The sequence below is a fragment of the Myxine glutinosa genome, chromosome 8 (assembly GCF_964187855.1).
Source record: "Myxine glutinosa chromosome 8, kmMyxGlut1.1, whole genome shotgun sequence".
In the NCBI taxonomy this organism is placed as follows: Eukaryota; Metazoa; Chordata; class Myxini; order Myxiniformes; family Myxinidae; genus Myxine; species Myxine glutinosa.
In genome coordinates this window covers 12,139,230-12,162,970 of record NC_136268.1, presented here as the reverse complement: position 1 = coordinate 12,162,970, position 23,741 = coordinate 12,139,230, and the positions used below count along the sequence as shown (strand labels likewise).

The following is a 23,741-nucleotide window of genomic DNA, read 5'->3' as shown; positions in this document are numbered from 1 at the left end:
ATTTGCCCTTAGACGAGCCTCGACCTTGTTTACAAATATATATATATAAAATAAAAAAACTTTCCTGCCACCGTTAAATCGAACTTTTGGTTCACTTTAGCAATATATTTATCAGGAAAACCTTTCATATATTATGACGTTGTGTTTGAAACAAAACGAGAATCCTACCTGTGTGCCCATTGTTGACCATGTGTACGTCACTTAAGATTTCATCGTAGCCTTCGAAGACGAAGTTATGGAGACTTGTGTTCACGTTGATGGAGTTCGTGTCGATGTTGATGGGAGATTGAGACTTTCCTCCGCAATGTTGGTAATGCTCTGCCCAATGGGCAACATCATAGACTACAAACAGATATGGAGAGCAGAAGAGCAATTGCAACATAGCACATTCATCTTATCGATATGAAAATGGAAGTGCTGCCTTTTGCTTGACGCAACATTTGGAAGAGATGGAGCACGTACAAAGAACCATAGGGTGGCAATTATTGCACAGGTTTAATGGGTCCAATGGCCTCCTGAATGGACATTCTTTGTAAGGGAAGCCATTGTAATCATTATATAGATGAAGAGAGGTTCATCCAGTAGAGGGTCCTCACTCCTCATTGACTCATGCATACTCTGACGATTGAGGCAAGAGACATATTTAAACTTACGAGGTGTATTTTAGCTTCATTTAAATGTTTGAAGGACACCTGTGAAATGTGGACAGGTGAGATTATGTCATAAACATGACCACTATACTGCACTATACCAGTTCATATAATTTCACTCTTCCCTTCACAGGGTCAAGGAAACAGTGCACCTCCATGTCATGTCAAACTCTATTCCTATCCATGATCTTGTCAGGTAAACAGTGCACCTCCATGTCATGTCATCATCCATCCATGCCCATGATCCTTGCAGGGAAGCAGTGCTCCACCATGTCATGTCAACCTATATTCCTATCCATGATCTTGTCAGGTAAACAGTGCACCTCCATGTCATGTCATCCTCCATCCATGCCCATGATCCTTGCAGGGAAGCAGTGCTCCACCATGTCATGTCAAACTCTATTCCTACCCATGATCTTGTCATGGAAACAGTGCACCTCCATGTCATGTCAAACTCTATTCCTACCCATGATCTTGTCAGGGAAACAGTGCACCTCCATGTCATGTCACCTTCTAGTCCTCCCCATGATCTTGTCTGGAAAACAGTGCACCTCCATGCCATGTCATCCTCCATCCCTGCCCATGATCTTGTCAGGTAAACGGTGCACCTCCATGTCATGTCAACCTCTATTCCTACCCATGATCTTGTCAGGTAAACGGTGCACCTCCATGTCATGTCATCCTCCATCCCTGCCCATGATCTTGTCAGGTAAACGGTGCACCTCCATGTCATGTCATCCTCCATCCCTGCCCATGATCTTGTCAGGTAAACGGTGCACCTCCATGCCATGTCAACCTCTATTCCTACCCATGATCTTGTCAGGGAAGCAGTGCACCTCCATGTCATGTCATCCTCCATCCCTGCCCATGATCTTGTCAGGTAAACGGTGCACCTCCATGTCATGTCAACCTCTATTCCTACCCATGATCTTGTCAGGTAAACGGTGCACCTCCATGTCATGTCAACCTCTATTCCTACCCATGATCTTGTCAGGTAAACGGTGCACCTCCATGTCATGTCAACCTCTATTCCTACCCATGATCTTGTCAGGTAAACAGTGCACCACCATGTCATGTCAACCACTATTCCTACCCATGATCTTGTCAGGTAAACAGTGCACCTCCATGTCATGTTAACCACTATTCCTACCCATGATCTTGTCAGGGAAGCAGTGCACCTCCATGTCATGTCATCCTCCATCCCTGCCCATGATCTTGTCAGGTAAACGGTGCACCTCCATGTCATGTCAACCGCTATTCCTACCCATGATCTTGTCAGGTAAACAGTGCACCTCCATGTCATGTCAACCACTATTCCTACCCATGATCTTGTCAGGGAAGCAGTGTACCTCCATGTCATGTCAACCTCCTTCCCTGCCCATGATCTTGTCAGGTAAACGGTGCACCTCCATGTCATGTCAACCTCTATTCCTACCCATGATCTTGTCAGGTAAACAGTGCACCTCCATGTCATGTCAACCACTATTCCTACCCATGATCTTGTCAGGTAAACAGTGCACCACCATGTCATGTCAACCACTATTCCTACCCATGATCTTGTCAGGTAAACAGTGCACCTCCATGTCATGTCAACCACTATTCCTACCCATGATCTTGTCAGGGAAGCAGTGCACCTCCATGTCATGTCATCCTCCATCCCTGCCCATGATCTTGTCAGGGAAACAGTGCAGCACCTAGTCGTGTCAACCTCCATCCCTACCCATGATCTTGTCAGGGAAGCAGTGCACCGCCATGTCATGTCATCCTCCATCCCTGCCCATGATCTTGTCAGGGAAGCAGTGCACCGCCATGTCATGTCATCCTCCATCCCTGCCCATGATCTTGTCAGGGAAGCAGTGCACCGCCATGTCATGTCATCCTCCATCCCTGCCCATGATCTTGTCAGGGAAGCAGTGCACTGCCATGTCATGTCATCCTCCATCCCTGCCCATGATCTTGTCAGGGAAGCAGTGCACCGCCATGTCATGTCATCCTCCATCCCTGCCCATGATCTTGTCAGGGAAGCAGTGCACTGCCATGTCATGTCATCCTCCATCCCTGCCCATGATCTTGTCAGGGAAGCAGTGCACCGCCATGTCATGTCATCCTCCATCCCTGCCCATGATCTTGTGAGGGAAGCAGTGCACCGCCATGTCATGTCATCCTCCATCCCTGCCTCCGATCATTTCCACTGCAGTTGATCCTGCCCAGCCCACTCCCCTTCCAGGCAGGTAACTTTGTTTCCTCCTCGCTTGCTCCTCTTTTCCTCTTCGTTCATTCGCTTGGTTGTTTTGGTCTCTGTGGCTCCACTAACCCACTCTCTGTACAAATTGCCCTTTTACCATGTGTCACCTCGCCCTTCAATCACCTTAGATCTTTTATAAAAATGTGTGACTCTTCATCAGCAGAAGATGTTGATAAGAATGCCGATGAAAATGAGTGATTATCTGTGATTTGTGTTTTGGCTGCCATGTTCATTTTAAATCGTGGAACGCCTCCTCTCTGATGGATATCTGAGCACCTTGTAAAACTTCCTAATTCTTGTGATTTGTTGAAATCGTACACCTCAAGTTGTTTGTGTTTCATTGTTGTGTTTTTATGGTGATTGTCTTCATCGAGGCTTTGTCGCTGTGCATCTCTTTCCGCACGTGCCTCGTTTTCTTCACCTTTAATAACACCTTGGTCCACCTTCAGGTGCAGGTCTTTTGCCTGAATCGTTTAGAGTACACAGAACTACAATATATGTACCACATGATACCCCATTATAGAGGAACTGAGTTGATGAAAACATTTTGGGAATGTGAACTCAAGTGTGCATTTTAAAATAAAAACGAACAAGATGGCCAATAAGAGGTGACTTACCACATGCGGGAACAGATGATTCGTAACACCAATCTGTTGGCAATGTACACAAAACACAAACAATCAGGTTTAATGACACAACAGAATACTTTTATATGAGGGTGATTCGTGCACACGTTGGTGTTTTTAAAAGAGGTCGATGTGTGTGACAAATAGTCCCCAAATTCTCATATAGAGGCTGCTTAGTGTATTTTGTGGGACACAGCTCCACCTTAACCCATAGTGTAAGATATTTTGTAGGACACAGCTCCACCTTAACCCATCGTGTAGGATATTCTGTGGGACACAGCTACACCTTAACCCGTCATGTAGGATATTCTGTGGGACACAGCTACACCTTAACCCGTCATGTAGGATATTCTGTGGGACACAGCTACACCTTAACCCATCATGTAGGATATTCTGTGGGACACAGCTACACCTTAACCCGTCATGTAGGATATTCTGTGGGACACAGCTACACCTTAACCCATAGTGTAAGATATTTTGTAGGACACCGCTACACCTTAACCCGTCATGTCGGACATTTTGTAGGACACAGCTCCACCTTAACCCATCGTGTAGGATATTCTGTGGGACACAGCTACACCTTAACCCGTCATGTAGGATATTCTGTGGGACACAGCTACACCTTAACCCGTCATGTAGGATATTCTGTGGGACACAGCTACACCTTAACCCATCATGTAGGATATTCTGTGGGACACAGCTACACCTTAACCCGTCATGTAGGATATTCTGTGGGACACAGCTACACCTTAACCCGTCATGTCGGACATTTTGTAGGACACAGCTCCACCTTAACCCATCGTGTAGGATATTCTGTGGGACACAGCTACACCTTAACCCGTCATGTAGGATATTCTGTGGGACACAGCTACACCTTAACCCGTCATGTAGGATATTCTGTGGGACACAGCTACACCTTAACCCATCATGTAGGATATTCTGTGGGACACAGCTACACCTTAACCCGTCATGTAGGATATTCTGTGGGACACAGCTACACCTTAACCCATCATGTAGGATATTCTGTGGGACACAGCTACACCTTAACCCGTCATGTAGGATATTCTGTGGGACACCGCTACACCTTAACCCGTCATGTAGGATATTCTGTGGGACACAGCTACACCTTAACCCGTCATGTAGGATATTCTGTGGGACACAGCTACACCTTAACCCATCATGTAGGATATTCTGTGGGACACAGCTACACCTTAACCCGTCATGTAGGATATTCTGTAGGACACCGCTACACCTTAAACCATCATGTAGGATATTCTGTGGGACACAGCTACACCTTAACCCGTCATGTAGGATATTCTGTGGGACACAGCTCCACCTTAACCCATCGTGTAGGATATTCTGTGGGACACAGCTACACCTTAAACCATCATGTAGGATATTCTGTGGGACACAGCTACACCTTAACCCGTCATGTCGGATATTCTGTGGGACACAGCTACACCTTAAACCATCATGTAGGACATTTTGTAGGACACATCTACACCTTAACCCAATATGCTGCTCACTCCTGCTGCTCACATGCCATGGGTTTCTTCAATACTTCATGGTATTCATTCGGAGGTGTAAGGTATGCAAGCCTTGAGCTCCAACAAATTATTTCAAAGGCAGCAAATTTCTCACATTGCAAATGAATCATCAGGTCAGAAGGCGGAATACCTTTAATACTGAGTCGTTGTCCAACTTTGGCTGCGCTAACTCACTCTCAGTGCACGAATTGTCCTTTACCTTATGTTACCTCGCCCTCGCACATCTTAGATCTTCTCTATAAAAACATGCGTGACGATTCATAATCACAAATGCCGATAAAGATGAGTGTCTGTGATTTGTGTTTTAGCTGCCATGTTGTTTTCTACTGGAATGCCTCTTCTCTGATGTATATCTGAGCAGTTTGTTAAACTTCCTTGTTCTTGTGGTTTGTTGAAAGTCGGGCCGACGCCTCAATGGAAATTTGTTGAAACGAAATAGTATTTCTGTGTCGGATATATTTTACCAATCATTTCAGAGCCTTTTTATAGCTTCCGACAATAAACATGATAACTCAAAAACATCATACAACTCAAAAATATCATATAACTCAAAAACATCATATAACTCAAAAACATCATACAACTCAAAAACATCATACAACTCAAAAACATCATATAACTCAAAAACATCATACAACAAAAACATCATACAACTCAAAAACATCATATAACTCAAAAACATCATACAACTCAAAAACATCATACAACTCAAAAATATCATATAACTCAAAAACATCATATAACTCAAAAACATCATACAACTCAAAAACATCATACAACTCAAAAACATCATATAACTCAAAAACATCATACAACAAAAACATCATACAACTCAAAAACATCATATAACTCAAAAACATCATACAACTCAAAAACATCATACAACTCAAAAACATCATATAACTCAAAAACATCATACAACTCAAAAACATCATCTAACTCAAAAACATCATATAACTCAAAAACATCATATAACTCAAAAACATCATACAACTCAAAAACATCATACAACTCAAAAACATCATACAACTCAAAAACATCATATAACTCAAAAACATCATACAACTCAAAAACATCATACAACTCAAAAACATCATATAACTCAAAAACATCATACAACAAAAACATCATACAACTCAAAAACATCATATAACTCAAAAACATCATACAACTCAAAAACATCATATAACTCAAAAACATCATACAACTCAAAAATATCATATAACTCAAAAACATCATATAACTCAAAAACATCATACAACTCAAAAACATCATACAACTCAAAAACATCATATAACTCAAAAACATCACAACAAAAACATCATACAACTCAAAAACATCATATAACTCAAAAACATCAAACAACTCAAAAACATCATATAACTCAAAAACATCATATAGTAACTCAAAAACATCATATAACTCAAAAACATCATACAACTCAAAAACATCATAGAACTCAAAAACATCATCTAACTCAAAAACATCATATAACTCAAAAACATCATACAACTCAAAAACATCATACAACTCAAAAACATCATACAACTCAAAAACATCATATAACTCAAAAACATCATATAACTCAAAAACATCATATCACTCAAAAACATCATACAACTCAAAAACATCATATAACTCAAAAACATCATACAACTCAAAAACATCATACAACTCAAAAACATCAAAGAACTCAAAAACATCATATAACTTAAAAACATCATACTACGTATAACTCAAAAACATCATATAACTCAAAAACATCATACAACTCAAAAACATAATATAACTCAAAAACATCGTACAACTCAAAAACATATAACTCAAAAACATCATACAACTCAAAAACATCATATAACTCAAAAACATCATATAACTCAAAAACATCATATAACTTTAAAAAATCGATATCTGTGTAATCTGATAATATTTTAACAACATCTACGGCTTTTAACGAAACTTTGGGCCTTCATTTTTGTTTTGTCCTTGCAAGGCCCGGACTTGCTGATAAGACACAAGTCTTCTTTCCGACCTCATCTCAGGCTCTGCGTAACTTCCCATCATGTCGGACATTTTGTAGGACACAGCTACACCTTAACCCATCGTGTAGGACATTTTGTAGGACACAGATACACCTTAACCCATCGTGTAGGACATTTTGTCGGACACCGCTACACCTTAACCCATAATGTCGGACATTTTGTAGGACACAGCTCCACCTTAACCCATCGTGTCGAACATTTTGTAGGACACAGCTACACCTTACACCATCGTGTAGGACATTTTGTAAGACACAGCTACACCTTAGCCCATCATATAGGACATTTTGTCGGACACCGCTAAACCCGAACCCATTGTGTAGGACATTTTGTAGGACACAGCTACACCTTAACCCATCGTGTAGGACATTTTGTAGGACACCTCCACACCTTAATCCATCATGTAGGACATTTTGTAAGACACAGCTACACCTGAACCCATCTTGTAGGACACCGCTACACCGTAACCCATCGTGTCGGACATTTTGTAGGACACAGCTCCACCTTAACCCATCGTGTAGGACATCTTGTTGGACACAGCTACACATTAACCCATCGTGTCGGACATTTTGTAGGACACAGCTAAACCTTAACCCATCGTGTAGGACATTTTGTAGGACACAGCTACACCTTAACCCATTGTGTCGGACATTTTGTAGGACACAGCTACACCTTAACCCATAGTGTCGGACATTTTGTAGGACACAGCTACACCTTAACCCATCGTGTCGGACATTTTGTAGGACACAGCTACACCTTAACCCATCGTGTAGGACATTTTGTAGGACACAGCTACACCTTAACCCATCGTGTAGGACATTTTGTCGAACACAGCTACACCTTAACCCATCGTGTCGGACATTTTGTCAGACCTTTTGAGCTAGGAAGCTGATATTTGGACATGACAATGACCAAGTGATTTGTCTTTAAAGGATATTTTTGATTTATTGATTAGTTATTTTTTGATTAATAAATTAATTGTTTGATTTTTCTATGAATGATTTATTTAATTAAATTTCTAAAAGTTACATATTCGGATGAAGCACTAGTCTAGTGGTTTAGTTATGCTATTAGCCAATTGATTAAGAAAATATTTTATGACAATCTTTTGTTGATTTTAATTATGCAATTATTCAATCAAATATTGTGTACCTCTCCCTCCCAATACAGTCCTCCATCCCTGCCACAATACAAAGCCTGGTGTTGGCTTAGCCATTAGGGTGCCAGCCAGGGATCCTAGGATCCTGGGTTCGTAATCCTGGTTGATCGCTGAATTAAAGCCAGGGGGTGTGGGGGGGTTGACTCAGCCTGTCATCCTTCTGAGGTCAGCAAATTGAGTACCGGTTCACTGGTAATTCCCTGTGTGTCGCAATAGGCGACTAACAGGGTTGGCGGTAGGAAGGGCATCTGGCTTTAAAACATTGCTTCAAAAAGGGGACCACGGTGCCCAAAAAAAGGCCAACCCCCGCTTTGTGAGGAAAAATGGCCTCTGAAGGCGGTTCCTTTTTTTCCCCCCCTTTCTCCCTCCCATACAGTCTCCATGAGCTGCACGGCGGTATTGCCGGGCGCCGGAGGTGCCCCGGCAATGCCGCGCTGGAGGATATTTAATTATTTTTCATGGGGGCGGTGTACTTTGATTGTATCTGTACTTGTATACCTTATTTTTCAATTTTTATAGGTAGCCTCTTTGTAGGAGGTTAATTTGTTTTACTTAATAAATACAATGTATCAAGACACAACAGACAAGTTTCACTCAATCTTTCAATTAATGATGATTTAAAAATATAAAAAGAAATATAACTATTTTAAAATTACACCAAAAATGAATTAGTTTGCAAGATTAATAAGAGAAATAAACGTTAAGTATGAGGGTGATAATACACCTTTCCTTACAACGGAAGAGATTGATAAAATTATGGTAATGCGTCATGGATTGATGTTATTTGCTATTCACGATTGTCATTTTCAGAGAAATATCAACACAAGATATTATAGAAATAAAATAATGGATTAGCTTAAAATTGAACCTGAACTCAGGATGAAACATAGAGTTGGCAAAAAAGCCTGTAAAAAATTAGATAACCTGCTTTCCAAATATATAAATGAATGATTTTTTACCCATTGTGAAAATACGATAGAATTTAACAACCATAAAAATCTTCCAAATTCATGAAGATGTCTAATAGTCGGTTCAAGCAGATGTGGGAAAACCTGTTTGCTTTTTAAGATGCTCCTTACCCCCAACTTTTTAGATTGTAATAATTTAATAATTTTCACAAAGTCAAGTTTTCAACCCAAGTATCAACCAATATCACAAGGTTTTAATGCGGGTCTTCAAAAAGAAGATGTAATCGGTTTGTTTAAACTTAAAAACAAACTAAATGATTACAACATTGAAGATATAATACAACTATTTTGTGATACACAGAAATGTAAAAATAAATCAAAACCCATAACTTGTATTCTCAGTGATAATACAGATGATATACCTTCACCCCAACATTTAGATCAATCAAAAAAGAACCTCGTTATCTTTAATGATTTTGTCAATGAGAGGAATTTTTTTTTTGTCAGATGTTGATGTTGATGAGGGGAAACCGAAAAATCTGGTTTATCTACCCGTGTCAGGAAAAACCATATATAGAGTGAATTTTAGGATAACCGACCAAGATAATCGTATGATTTCCTTCAATGAGAAATTATATCCATCAGAATTCACCTCCGTGAAGTTTTTCAAAAAATAAATACGATGGTTATTGTGAGGAAACACAAGTTGGAAAAATATAAAATAATTACAGGGGATGGGATGTTCCTTTCACCATACTATAAGGGCGAGGGGTCATATATTGGTGGAGGATACTATAAACCTAAGAGACAACGGGGGGGGGGGGGGGAGGGAGGGCGTAAGACATCAACTTAGAAATAAACGGGATGGAATAATTGATACTCCAATGGGTATTTGGTTCAATCATTCTTAAACATAAAGAGCGAATTGCTTCAACCGCTTCTGCTGTGGGAAATGTAGCAGGTGCCACGAAGAGTATAAAAGATGCTCAAAAGGAGTCTCATAAATTACAAGCAATCAAAGAAATAAAAAAACGCAAAACTCATCGATCTTCACAAGAACGACAAAAAATCATGAAAATGCTTGGCTCAGGGTTTCAACGATTTTAACAATTTTTTGTTACTAAATATATAAATACAAGTATGGAAGCGATTGATAGTATCTATGATTTGGATGATACGATTATCATTTCAAACTCCACGAAAAAGGAAGACTATTTTAAGGTAAATGCAAGAACAGGCACAGACTGGAATGCCAACGGAACAAAAAGTTTTGAAATAAATAATCAACAGACTTACTTGAATCTCGCTGATAGTTTCTTGTTGTGTAAATTTAGATTCACTAAGGCTGCGAATAATACTAATGCTACACTCGTAAATGACACCTTAACACAGATACACCATAACCCATCGTGTAGGACATTTTGTGGGACACAGCTCCACCTTAACCCGTCATATAGGATATTCTGTGGGACACAGCTACACCTTAACCCGTCATGTAGGATATTCTGTGGGACACAGCTACACCTTAACCCGTCATGTAGGATATTCTGTGGGACACAGCTACACCTTAACCCGTCATGTAGGATATTCTGTCGGACACAGCTACAACTTAACCCGTCATGTAGGATATTCTGTGGGGCACAGCTCCACCTTAACCCGTCATGTAGGATATTCAGTGGGACACAGCTACACCTTAACCCGTCATGTAGGATATTCTGTGGGACACAGCTCCACCTTAACCCGTCATGTAGGACATTTTGTGGGACACAGCTACACCTTAACCGTCATGTAGGATATTCTGTGGGACACAGCTACACCTTAACCCATCATGTAGGATATTCTGTGGGACACAGCTACACCTTAACCCGTCATGTAGGATATTCGGTGGGACACAGCTACACCTTAACCCGTCATGTAGGATATTCTGTGGGACACAGCTCCACCTTAACCCGTCATGTAGGATATTCTGTGGGACACAGCTCCACCTTAACCCATCATGTAGGACATTTTGTGGGACACAGCTACACCTTAACCCATCATGTAAGATATTCGGTGGGACACAGCTACACCTTAACCCGTCATGTAGGATATTCTGTGGGACACAGCTCCACCTTAACCCGTTATGTAGGATATTCTTTGGGACACAGCTCCACCATAACCCGTCATGTAGGACATTTTGTGGGACACAGCTACACCTTAACCCATCATGTAGGATATTCTGTGGGACACAGCTACACCTTAACCCGTCATGTAGGATATTCTGTGGGACACAGCTACACCTTAACCCGTCATGTAGGATATTCTGTGGGACACAGCTACACCTTAACCCGTCATGTAGGATATTCTGTGGGACACAGCTACACCTTAACCCGTCATGTAGGATATTCTGTGGGACACAGCTACACCTTAACCCATCATGTAGGATATTCGGTGGGACACAGCTACACCTTAACCCGTCATGTAGGATATTCTGTGGGACACAGGTCCACCTTAACCCGTCATGTAGGATATTCTGAGGGACACAGCTCCACCTTAACCCGTCATGTAGGACATTTTGTGGGACACAGCTACACCTTAACCCGTCATGTCGGATATTTTGTGGGACACAGCTCCACCTTAACCCATCGTGTCATGTAGGATATTTTGTGGGACACAGCTCCACCTTAACCCGTCATGTAGGATATTCTGTGGGACACAGCTACACCTAAACCCGTCATGAAGGATATTCTGTGGGACACAGCTACACCTTAACCCATTGTGTAGGATATTCTGTGGGACACAGCTACACCTTAACCCGTCATGTAGGATATTCTGTGGGACACAGCTACACCTTAACCTGTCATGTAGGATATTCTGTGGGACACAGCTACACCATAACCCATTATGTAGGATATTCTGTGGGATACAGCTCCACCTTAACCCGTCATGTAGGATATTCTGTGGGACACAGCTCCACCTTAACCCGTCATGTAGGATATTCTGTGGGACACAGCTACACCTTAACCCGTCATGTAGGATATTCTGTGGGACACAGTTACACCTTAACCCATCATGTAGGATATTCTGTGGGACACAGCTACACCTTAACTCATTGTGTAGGATATTCTGTGGGACACAGCCTCACCTTAACCCGTCATGTAGGATATTCTGTGGGACACAGCTATACCTTAACCCGTCATGTAGGATATTCTGTGGGACACAGCTCCACCTTAACCCGTTATGTAGGATATTCTGTGGGACACAGCTACACCATAACACGTCATGTAGGATATTCTGTGGGACACAGCTACACCTTAACCCAATATGCTGCTCACTCCTGCTGCTCACATTGCCATGGGTTTCTTCAATACTTCATGGTATTCATTCGGAGGTGTAAGGTATGCAAGCCTTGAGCTCCAGCAAATTATTTCAAAGGCAGCAAATTTCTCACATTGCAAATGAATCATCAGGTCAGAAGGCGGAATACCTTTAATACTGAGTCGTTGTCCAACTTTGGCTGCGCTAACTCACTCTCAGTGCACGAATTGTCCTTTACCTTATGTTACCTCGCCGTCGCACATCTTAGATCTTCTCTATAAAAACATGCGTGACGATTCATAATCACAAATGCCGATAAAGATGAGTGTCTGTGATTTGTGTTTTAGCTGCCATGTTGTTTTCTACTGGAATGCCTCTTCTCTGATGTGTATCTGAGCAGTTTGTTAAACTTCCTTGTTCTTGTGGTTTGTTGAAAGTCGGGCCGACGCCTCAAGGGAAATTTGTTGAAATTAAATAGTATTTCTGTGTCGGATATATTTTACCAATCATTTCAGAGCCTTTTTATAGCTTCCGACAATAAACATGATAACTCAAAAACATCATACAACTCAAAAACATCATATAACTCAAAAACATCATATAACTCAAAAACATCATACAACTCAAAAATATCATTTAACTCAAAAACATCATATAACTCAAAAACATCATACAACTCAAAAACATCATACAACTCAAAAACATCATATAACTCAAAAACATCATACAACAAAAACATCATACAACTCAAAAACATCATATAACTCAAAAACATCATACAACTCAAAAACATCATATAACTCAAAAACATCATACAACTCAAAAACATCACACAACTAAAAAACATCATACAACTCAAAAACATCATATAACTCAAAAACATCATACAACTCAAAAACATCATACAACTCAAAAACATCATATAACTCAAAAACATCATACAACTCAAAAACATCATATAACTCAAAAACATCATATAACTCAAAAACATCATACAACTCAAAAACATCATATCACTCAAAAACATCATACAACTCAAAAACATCATACAACTCAAAAACATCATATAACTCAAAAACATCATACAACTCAAAAACATCATACAACTCAAAAACATCATATAACTCAAAAACGTCATATAACTCAAAAACATCATATAACTCAAAAACATCATACAACTCAAAAACATCATACAACTCAAAAACATCATACAACTCAAAAACATCATACAACTCAAAAACATCATATAACTCAAAAACATCATATAACTCAAAAACATCATATCACTCAAAAACATCATACAACTCAAAAACATCATACAACTCTAAAACATCATATAACTCAAAAACATCATACAACTCAAAAACATCATACAACTCAAAAACATCATACAACTCAAAAACATCATATAACTCAAAAACATCATATAACTCAAAAACATCATATAACTCAAAAACATCATACAACTCAAAAACATCATACAACTCAAAAACATCATACAACTCAAAAACATCATATAACTCAAAAACATCATACAACTCAAAAACATCATACAACTCAAAAACATCATGTAACTCAAAAACATCATATAACTCAAAAACATCATATAACTCAAAAAAAATCGATATCTGTAATCTGATAATACTTTAACAACATCTATGGCTTTTAACGAAACTTTGGGCCTTCATTTTTGTTTTGTCCTTGCAAGGCCCGGACTTGCTGATAAGACACAAGTCTTCTTTCCGACCTCATCTCAGGCTCTGCGTAACTTCCGAATGAGCAAAGTAACTCCAATAAGCATGAAACAAATTAGCAGATTTATAAACAAATCAACTTGGTCCTTCATTCACACAGATGACTTGAATGGAATATGGTATAAATCCTGATGTGTATTTTTTTTTTAATACAAGATCGAGGCTCGTGCAAGAGCTAACATTAATGACAAACAAAACAAACTGACACATAAAACATATGATAAAGGGATCGGGAGACAAGACGGGGAGAGACAGGGAAGCACACAAGTACAACATTTGAGAGCAGGGACATCGGGAGATCTGTGGGAGGTAGGGGGCTTGGGGGGAGCAGGTGTGGGAAGGGGGGGGGGGGGGGGAGAGGTATAAAAAACAAACTGACACACAAAACATATAGTAAAGGGTGCGGGACACAAGATGGTGAGAGACAGGGATGCACACAAGTCCAACATTTGAGAGCAGGCGCATCGGGAGATCTGTGGGAGGTAAAGGGCTTGGTGGGAGGAGGCGTGGGAAGGGGGGGGAATGGGGGAGGTATAAAACACATGGACACTGCTAGGACTTCCAGGAAAGAAGTCGGAATTTCAAAAAAGTGGATCTGGGGTAAATTAACGGGGGTAGAAAAGATCAAGGTTTTGGATGGGGGAAGATAAGAGATGGTGGTGAACAGGTGTTTTAAAGGTATTCCTTTCTTTCTTACTCACTTATCATCTCATTTCTCATTTTCTTCTTCTCAATAATATTTATGAAATGTCTATTTATTATTTGTTTGTAACTTGCCTCTTGGTGCGGAAGTCATTTCCACATAAAAAGAGCAACTTTCATGTTTTGTCAAATAGTTTATACTTTTATTTATTTATTTATTTTCTTGCAATAACAATGTCATTTTGAAAATGAGGCCTTTGGTGTGCCAGCATCCTGTCCATGTTTACATGATCAATAAACTGGTTATTTGACAACAAAATAAGGGCTGATTTACCAGCATTTCTACACTTTCAAGTTTAAACAAACCGGCCAATGTCATAACGTGCCGACATCACATCATTCGGACAGCAATGATACTTGATGTCACAATCAATGAAGTTTAACTTTTTATACTTGTGTGTGAACACTGTACTTCATGCTGCTTCGTTAATTACGTATCGGTTAAAATACACGACCGGTCAAAAGTTTCCGAACACCTCAATTTTTCCTGTCTTTATTGAAATTTACGCAGTTTAATGCTCAGTGAATAACCTGAAATGGTACAAAGGTAAGCAGTAAACTGTTCGAGGTTTTAAAAAAAGTTTACGTTAGCAAAAACGGGAAAATAATGTAAATTGCACAATTATATTGTAAAAAAAAAAAGGCCTTTTTCAGGTAACAAGTAATGGGTTAACAACTTACAGCTGTTCTGCAGCAACGTAAGTAAATTAGGCCTTGAAAGTTGATGCAAACAATTCCTACAGGTGTCCCAACCTCTGCTGATTACCTGATCACAAACCCCCTGTCTGTATAAAAGCAGTATTGGAACAGACTGTTATTACACCCTCTGAAGCATTATTTGGACAATATTGCACTGCAGGAAGTAGTATATTGGAAACTGGAGGAAACTCTGACAGGAAGAGGTCTGGCAGACCCAAAGCCACAACAGAATCAGAAGGCAAGTTTCTGAGAGTCAACAGCTTGCGTGATATGCGGCTCACAGGACAACAGCTTCAAGCACAGCTTAACACTGGTCGAAGTAAGCAAGTCTCAGTTTCAGCTGTGAAGAGCAGACTTCGAGCTGCAGGTTTGACAGGCCGAGTGGCAGTAAGAAAGCCATTGCTAAGATGACAAATTAAGAATAAGAGGCTTGCCTGGGCCATGAAGCACCACCAGTGGACTAGTGAAGACTGGAAGAAGGTCTTATGGACTGATTAATTAAAATTTTAAATCTTTGGTTCATCGCGCAGGGATTTTGTTCGTCGTCGAGGAGGTGAAAGGATGGTTCCTCAGTGTGTGACACCAACTGTCAAACATGGAGGAGGAAGCGTGATGGTCTGGGGCTCTTTTTCCTGGATCCAGAGTCGGCGACTTGCACAGTGACTGACACCCTGAACCAAAAGGGCATACGTTTTGAACAACACCATACAGCCCATCTGCGCATGCGCCGTTTTGAACAACACCATACAGCCCATCTGCGCATGCGCCGTTTTGAACAACACCATACAGCCCATCTGCGCATGCGCCGTTTTGAACACCATACAGCCCATATGTGCATGCGCCATTTTGAACACCATACAGCCCATCTGCGCATGCGCCATTTTGAACACCATACAGCCCATCTGTGCATGCACCGTTTTGAACCACACCATAAAGCCCATCTGTGCATGTGCCGTTTTGAACCACACCATACAGCCCTTCTGAGCATGTGCCGTTTTGAACAACACCACACAGCCCATCTGCACATGCGCCGTTTTGAACCACACCATACAGCCCATCTGCGCATGCACTGTTTTGAACAACACCATACAGCCCATCTGCGCATGCGCCGTATTGAACACCATACAGCCCATCTGCGCATGCACTGTTTTGAACAACACCATACAGCCCATCTGCGCATGCGCCGTTTTGAACACCATACAGCCCATCTGCGCATGTGCCGTTTTGAACACCATACAGCCCATCTGCGCATGTGCCGTTTTGAACACCATACAGCCCATCTGCGCATGTGCCGTTTTCAACACCATACAGCCCATCTGCGCATGCGCCATTTTGAACACCATGCAGCCCATCTGTGCATGCGCCGTTTTGAACCACACCATACAGCCCATCTGCGCATGCGCCATTTTTAACACCATACAGCCCATCTGCGCATGCGCCGTTTTGAACCACACCATACAGCCCATCTGCGCATGTGTCGTTTTTAACAACACCATACAGCCCATCTGCGCATGCGCCGATTTGATCCACATACAGCGTGTCATCCCGTTCACGAACATTGGTCCAGTGGGTGTAGTCATTTGCGCATGCGCGGTTTTTTCAGCATTCAAATACTTGGGCAATCGCCTGTTCGACCACTTGCGCATGCGCAGTGTTGACGCGATCGACGCATTAGAATGTTTGATGCTACGGCGAGGCGATCTCGAGAACGAAATAGCTGTCATGGTCGCACGTGATGTGGAAATTCGCGCAATTCAGTACCCTACGCGATGACGTTTACAGCGTCAAAATCGATTCATCGGTTCGGCAGATAAATCAATAAATGTGATCCGTTTACGCCGTGACGACACCACGTGATTCTGAAATATGTGTTCCGTAAATCGGAATCGAATTATTTGAAAATAAACATCGTCTCGCGGTTCGTCCAAGATATCTCGAGAACCACAAGGCTCACAAAGTCGGGAGTGGACTGAAAATTTCCGTATCGAGGTCTCCTACACAATGACGTTTAGTTTGTCGAAATCCGACCAGCGGTTCTCGAGATAGTGGAACATATGTGATGGTGCAATATCAGAAAGTAGTTTTGTAGTCGCTGTTTGGAGCACCGCGGTAGTTTTGTAGTCGCTGTTTGGAGCACCGCGGTAGTTTTGTAGTCGCTGTTTGGAGCACCGCGGTAGTTTTGCAGTCGCTGTTTGGAGCACCGCGGTAGTTTTGTAGTCGCTGTTTGGAGCACCGCGGTAGTTTTGTAGTCGCTGTTTGGAGCACCGCGGTAGTTTTGTAGTCGCTGTTTGGAGCACCGTGGTAGTTTTGCAGTCGCTGTTTGGAGCACCGCGGTAGTTTTGTAGTCGCTGTTTGGAGCACTGCGGTAGTTTTGTAGTCGCTGTTTGGAGCACCGCGGTAGTTTTGCAGTCGCTGTTTGGAGCACCGCGGTAGTTTTGTAGTCGCTGTTTGGAGCACCGCGGTAGTTTTGCAGTCGCTGTTTGGAGCACCGCGGTAGTTTTGTAGTCGCTGTTTGGAGCACCGCGGTAGTTTTGCAGTCGCTGTTTGGAGCACCGCGGTAGTTTTGCAGTCGCTGTTTGGAGCACCGCGGTAGTTTTGCAGTCGCTGTTTGGAGCACCGCGGTAGTTTTGTAGTCGCTGTTTGGAGCACCACGGTAGTTTTGCAGTCGCTGTTTGGAGCACCGCGGTAGTTTTGTAGTCGCTGTTTGGAGCACCGCGGTAGTTTTGTAGTCGCTGTTTGGAGCACCGCGGTAGTTTTGCAGTCGCTGTTTGGAGCACCGCGGTAGTTTTGCAGTCGCTGTTTGGAGCACCGCGGTAGTTTTGTAGTCGCTGTTTGGAGCACCACGGTAGTTTTGTAGTCGCTGTTTGGAGCACCGCGGTAGTTTTGTAGTCGCTGTTTGGAGCACCGCGGTAGTTTTGTAGTCGCTGTTTGGAGAACCGCGGTAGTTTTGTAGTCGCTGTTTGGAGCACCGCGGTAGTTTTGTAGTCGCTGTTTGGAGCACCGCGGTAGTTTTGTAGTCGCTGTTTGGAGCACCGCGGTAGTTTTGCAGTCGCTGTTTGGAGCACCGCGGTAGTTTTGTAGTCGCTGTTTGGAGCACCGCGGTAGTTTTGTAGTCGCTGTTTGGAGCACCGCGGTAGTTTTGTAGTCGCTGTTTGGAGCACCGCGGTAGTTTTGTAGTCGCTGTTTGGAGCACCGCGGTAGTTTTGTAGTCGCTGTTTGGAGCACCGCGGTAGTTTTGCAGTCGCTGTTTGGAGCACCGCGGTAGTTTTGTAGTCGCTGTTTGGAGCACCGCGGTAGTTTTGCAGTCGCTGTTTGGAGCACCGCGGTAGTTTTGTAGTCGCTGTTTGGAGCACCGCGGTAGTTTTGTAGTCGCTGTTGGAGCACCGCGGTAGTTTTGTAGTCGCTGTTTGGAGCACCGCGGTAGTTTTGCAGTCGCTGTTGGAGCACCGCGGTAGTTTTGCAGTCGCTGTTTGGAGCACCGCGGTAGTTTTGTAGTCGCTGTTTGGAGCACCGCGGTAGTTTTGTAGTCGCTGTTTGGAGCACCGCGGTAGTTTTGTAGTCGCTGTTTGGAGCACCGCGGTAGTTTTGTAGTTGCTGTTTGGAGCACCGCGCTAGTTTTGTAGTCGCTGTTTGGAGCACTGCGGTAGTTTTGCAGTCGCTGTTTGGAGCACCGCGGTAGTTTTGCAGTCGCTGTTTGGAGCACCGCAGTAGTTTTGCAGTCGCTGTTTGGAGCACCACGGTAGTTTTGTAGTCGCTGTTTGGAGCACCGCGGTAGTTTTGTAGTCGCTGTTTGGAGCACCGCGGTAGTTTTGTAGTCGCTGTTTGGAGCACCGCGGTAGTTTTGCAGTCGCTGTTTGGAGCACCGCGGTAGTTTTGTAGTCGCTGTTTGGAGCACCGCGGTAGTTTTGCAGTCGCTGTTTGGAGCACCGCAGTAGTTTTGTAGTCGCTGTTTGGAGCACCGCGGTAGTTTTGCAGTCGCTGTTTGGAGCACCGCGGTAGTTTTGTAGTCGCTGTTTGGAGCACCGCGGTAGTTTTGCAGTCGCTGTTTGGAGCACCGCGGTAGTTTTGCAGTCGCTGTTTGGAGCACCGCGGTAGTTTTGCAGTCGCTGTTTGGAGCACCGCGGTAGTTTTGTAGTCGCTGTTTGGAGCACCACGGTAGTTTTGCAGTCGCTGTTTGGAGCACCGCGGTAGTTTTGTAGTCGCTGTTTGGAGCACCGCGGTAGTTTTGTAGTCGCTGTTTGGAGCACCGCGGTAGTTTTGCAGTCGCTGTTTGGAGCACCGCGGTAGTTTTGCAGTCGCTGTTTGGAGCACCGCGGTAGTTTTGTAGTCGCTGTTTGGAGCACCGCGGTAGTTTTGTAGTCGCTGTTTGGAGCACCGCGGTAGTTTTGTAGTCGCTGTTTGGAGCACCGCGGTAGTTTTGTAGTCGCTGTTTGGAGCACCGCGGTAGTTTTGTAGTCGCTGTTTGGAGCACCGCGGTAGTTTTGTAGTCGCTGTTTGGAGCACCGCGGTAGTTTGTAGTCGCTGTTTGGAGTACCGCAGTAGTTTTGCAGTCGCTGTTTGGAGCACCGCGGTAGTTTTGTAGTCGCTGTTTGGAGCACCGCGGTAGTTTGTAGTCGCTGTTTGGAGCACCGCGGTAGTTTTGCAGTCGCTGTTTGGAGCACTGCGGTAGTTTTGTAGTCGCTGTTTGGAGCACCGCGGTAGTTTTGTAGTCGCTGTTTGGAGCACCGCGGTAGTTTTGTAGTCGCTGTTTGGAGCACCGCGGTAGTTTTGCAGTCGCTGTTTGGAGCACCGCGGTAGTTTTGTAGTCGCTGTTTGGAGCACCGCGGTAGTTTTGCAGTCGCTGTTTGGAGCACCGCGGTAGTTTTGTAGTCGCTGTTTGGAGCACCGCGGTAGTTTTGTAGTCGCTGTTTGGAGCACCGCGGTAGTTTTGTAGTCGCTGTTTGGAGCACCGCGGTAGTTTTGCAGTCGCTGTTTGGAGCACCGCGGTAGTTTTGCAGTCGCTGTTTGGAGCACCGCGGTAGTTTTGTAGTCGCTGTTTGGAGCACCGCGGTAGTTTTGTAGTCGCTGTTTGGAGCACCGCGGTAGTTTTGTAGTCGCTGTTTGGAGCACCGCGGTAGTTTTGTAGTTGCTGTTTGGAGCACCGCGCTAGTTTTGTAGTCGCTGTTTGGAGCACCGCGGTAGTTTTGCAGTCGCTGTTTGGAGCACCGCGGTAGTTTTGCAGTCGCTGTTTGGAGCACCGCAGTAGTTTTGCAGTCGCTGTTTGGAGCACCGCGGTAGTTTTGTAGTCGCTGTTTGGAGCACCGCGGTAGTTTTGTAGTCGCTGTTTGGAGCACCGCGGTAGTTTTGTAGTCGCTGTTTGGAGCACCGCGGTAGTTTTGCAGTCGCTGTTTGGAGCACCGCGGTAGTTTTGTAGTCGCTGTTTGGAGCACCGCGGTAGTTTTGCAGTCGCTGTTTGGAGCACCGCGGTAGTTTTGCAGTCGCTGTTTGGAGCACCGCGGTAGTTTTGTAGTCGCTGTTTGGAGCACCGCGGTAGTTTTGTAGTCGCTGTTTGGAGCACCGCGGTAGTTTTGTAGTCGCTGTTTGGAGCACCGCGGTAGTTTTGTAGTTGCTGTTTGGAGCACCGCGCTAGTTTTGTAGTCGCTGTTTGGAGCACCGCGGTAGTTTTGCAGTCGCTGTTTGGAGCACCGCGGTAGTTTTGCAGTCGCTGTTTGGAGCACCGCAGTAGTTTTGCAGTCGCTGTTTGGAGCACCACGGTAGTTTTGTAGTCGCTGTTTGGAGCACCGCGGTAGTTTTGTAGTCGCTGTTTGGAGCACCGCGGTAGTTTTGTAGTCGCTGTTTGGAGCACCGCGGTAGTTTTGCAGTCGCTGTTTGGAGCACCGCGGTAGTTTTGTAGTCGCTGTTTGGAGCACCGCGGTAGTTTTGCAGTCGCTGTTTGGAGCACCGCGGTAGTTTTGCAGTCGCTGTTTGGAGCACCGCGGTAGTTTTGTAGTCGCTGTTTGGAGCACCGCGGTAGTTTTGTAGTCGCTGTTTGGAGCACCGCGGTAGTTTTGCAGTCGCTGTTTGGAGCACCGCGGTAGTTTTGCAGTCGCTGTTTGGAGCACTGCAGCATATCTCGAGGACCACAAGGCCCACAAGGTCCACCAAGTCGTGCGACATATCGGAATTTGCGCATTAATTTGCTTCATACGATGACCCTTAGTTACGGTGTGTAAATGTCACCGGAGGTTCGCCAGACAATCGGACATATGTGATCCGTACCACGTGACTCCATTTTTGGATTTTTTTTTTACAAACCCTTCAAAAAAAAGAGAAGAGTTTTGGGTCTCCGTCCGAGGCTAAATTCCTGCTTTTACATCCGTAGGTTTTACCGGAGGGTGTAAAGGCAGGCGAGACAAAGGCACGTGTTTTTGGCGGGGTAACCACGTGCCGCACCAGGCCGCCGCACCACGAGCACGCACCGACGCACCTTCCGGTCCCGCAGCCCACACCCCCGCTCGGCGCAGAAGAGCATCGTCGGTGCGGGTCTCGGTGAATTTGTGCCCTCAAGCCCACTTTTCTCCCCGAACCGCACCCTTGGTGACCGTCGGCACCGCACCCTTGGTGACCGTCGGCACCGCACCCGTCCAACGGAGCACGCCCATCCGACGGACCACAACCGTGATTGGACCACACCCGTCCCTCCGAAGGACCACGCCCATTGCCATTTTATTAGACCACACCCATTTAATGAGATCACACCCATTGAATATTTGAATTGCACCACGCTTTTCTTTCTTTTTTCACCACGTACCTTTCCGAACCATGTTAACGCACCTTCCCCACGATATCCAACAAATGGACGCAAAGTCGTACCACCTTATCATCGTGCCCAACGAAAGAACACGTTGTTGGACGCGAACTCCTCTCACCATCGTCCCCACGATGTATAAAAAGGTTTTGTTTGTTTTTAAGTTCCAAGCTCCCTCCAACAAAATCCTTCCAGGTTTTGTTCATTTTCCTGGTTGACTATAAACCAACATATACACCTTTCTAGCTGACTTGGGCTATACTGATTGCATTATTGCTCAGAGCGCAGGTGTGCCGTTGATGCAGTGCCCCTGTCACCAGTGAGCTGATACATATTTTGCCGACCTCGTAAGCATGACAGACCCACCTGGAAGTCAACCCACCTGGTGTTATTTCAGTGGCACGACAGGGGCTCAACCTCAAGACCCTAAGATCTTAAGCCAACCACCTTAACCGTTAAGCCAACATCAAGCTTTCTCTCAATAGGTGAAGAATCAATTTACATTTTTGAAAACGATTCTCGTATGCGAATCCAGAAAGAGGTCTTCATCAAAATCGAATAAATTCGGCCTTGCCACACACCAGAGTCGGCGTCAGAACAAATCTAATCGGGGGGCATTAGGGTAACCGCGGGGGGGCACAAACTGCCGTTCGAGAACTCAATCTATGATGTAAATGCTTGATAATAAGAGTTTGCCGTCAACAATCAACACACCAACCCAGTTACAATTATTTAAAAACATGCTGGAAAGTCTCTCTCTTGCACACACACACACACACACACACACACACACACACACACACACACACACACACACACACACACACACACACACACACACACACACACACACACACTGCACTGTGCCCCCACACTGCACAAAATATAGCCTACGTGCAAGCCACGTCTCTGTCTCTCACCCTTTCACTCTTTCACTCTTTCACTCACTGCACTGTGCGCGTCATTGGACCATCATTTGAAATAGACTATATATACTCCACTCTTACCGAATAAATGCAGGCACACCCAAAAATCATTCAACATTTTGCGTAATAATCATGAAAGCCAAGGCTGGCATCATAAAGTGAACAAGCGTTACGCCTAGGTCCCCCGTCGGTTAAGTGATGTGAGTTGACAAAGTGGAAGACGCAGAAAACATGCTATGATATGATATTTCGCTCACAAGGTTCAGATATACATGGAGGCGGCCATCTTGGATTTTGACGTGGCGACCCAATTTTCAATAGCGTTCTTCCTCATGTCTAGATACACCCAAACACCAGATTAGAAGTTGGTACTTTGCTTATTTTTCAAGATATTTCACTCAC

The 23,741-nt window shown here is 43.8% G+C and overlaps 1 protein-coding gene across 1 annotated transcript in view; it reads right to left on the bottom strand.

Moving 5' to 3' along the window:
* Positions 1-23,741, bottom strand: part of LOC137417154 (carbonic anhydrase 4) — an 87,409-nt gene that overhangs the window by 55,052 nt on the left and 8,616 nt on the right. Inside the window, exons 2-3 of the mRNA XM_068102949.2 lie at positions 3,513-3,545; positions 169-342 (exon numbers count right to left, since the gene is read on the bottom strand). Of these exons, the coding sequence (XP_067959050.2) occupies positions 169-342; positions 3,513-3,545 (207 nt within the window). The remainder of the gene's footprint in view (positions 1-168; positions 343-3,512; positions 3,546-23,741) is intronic.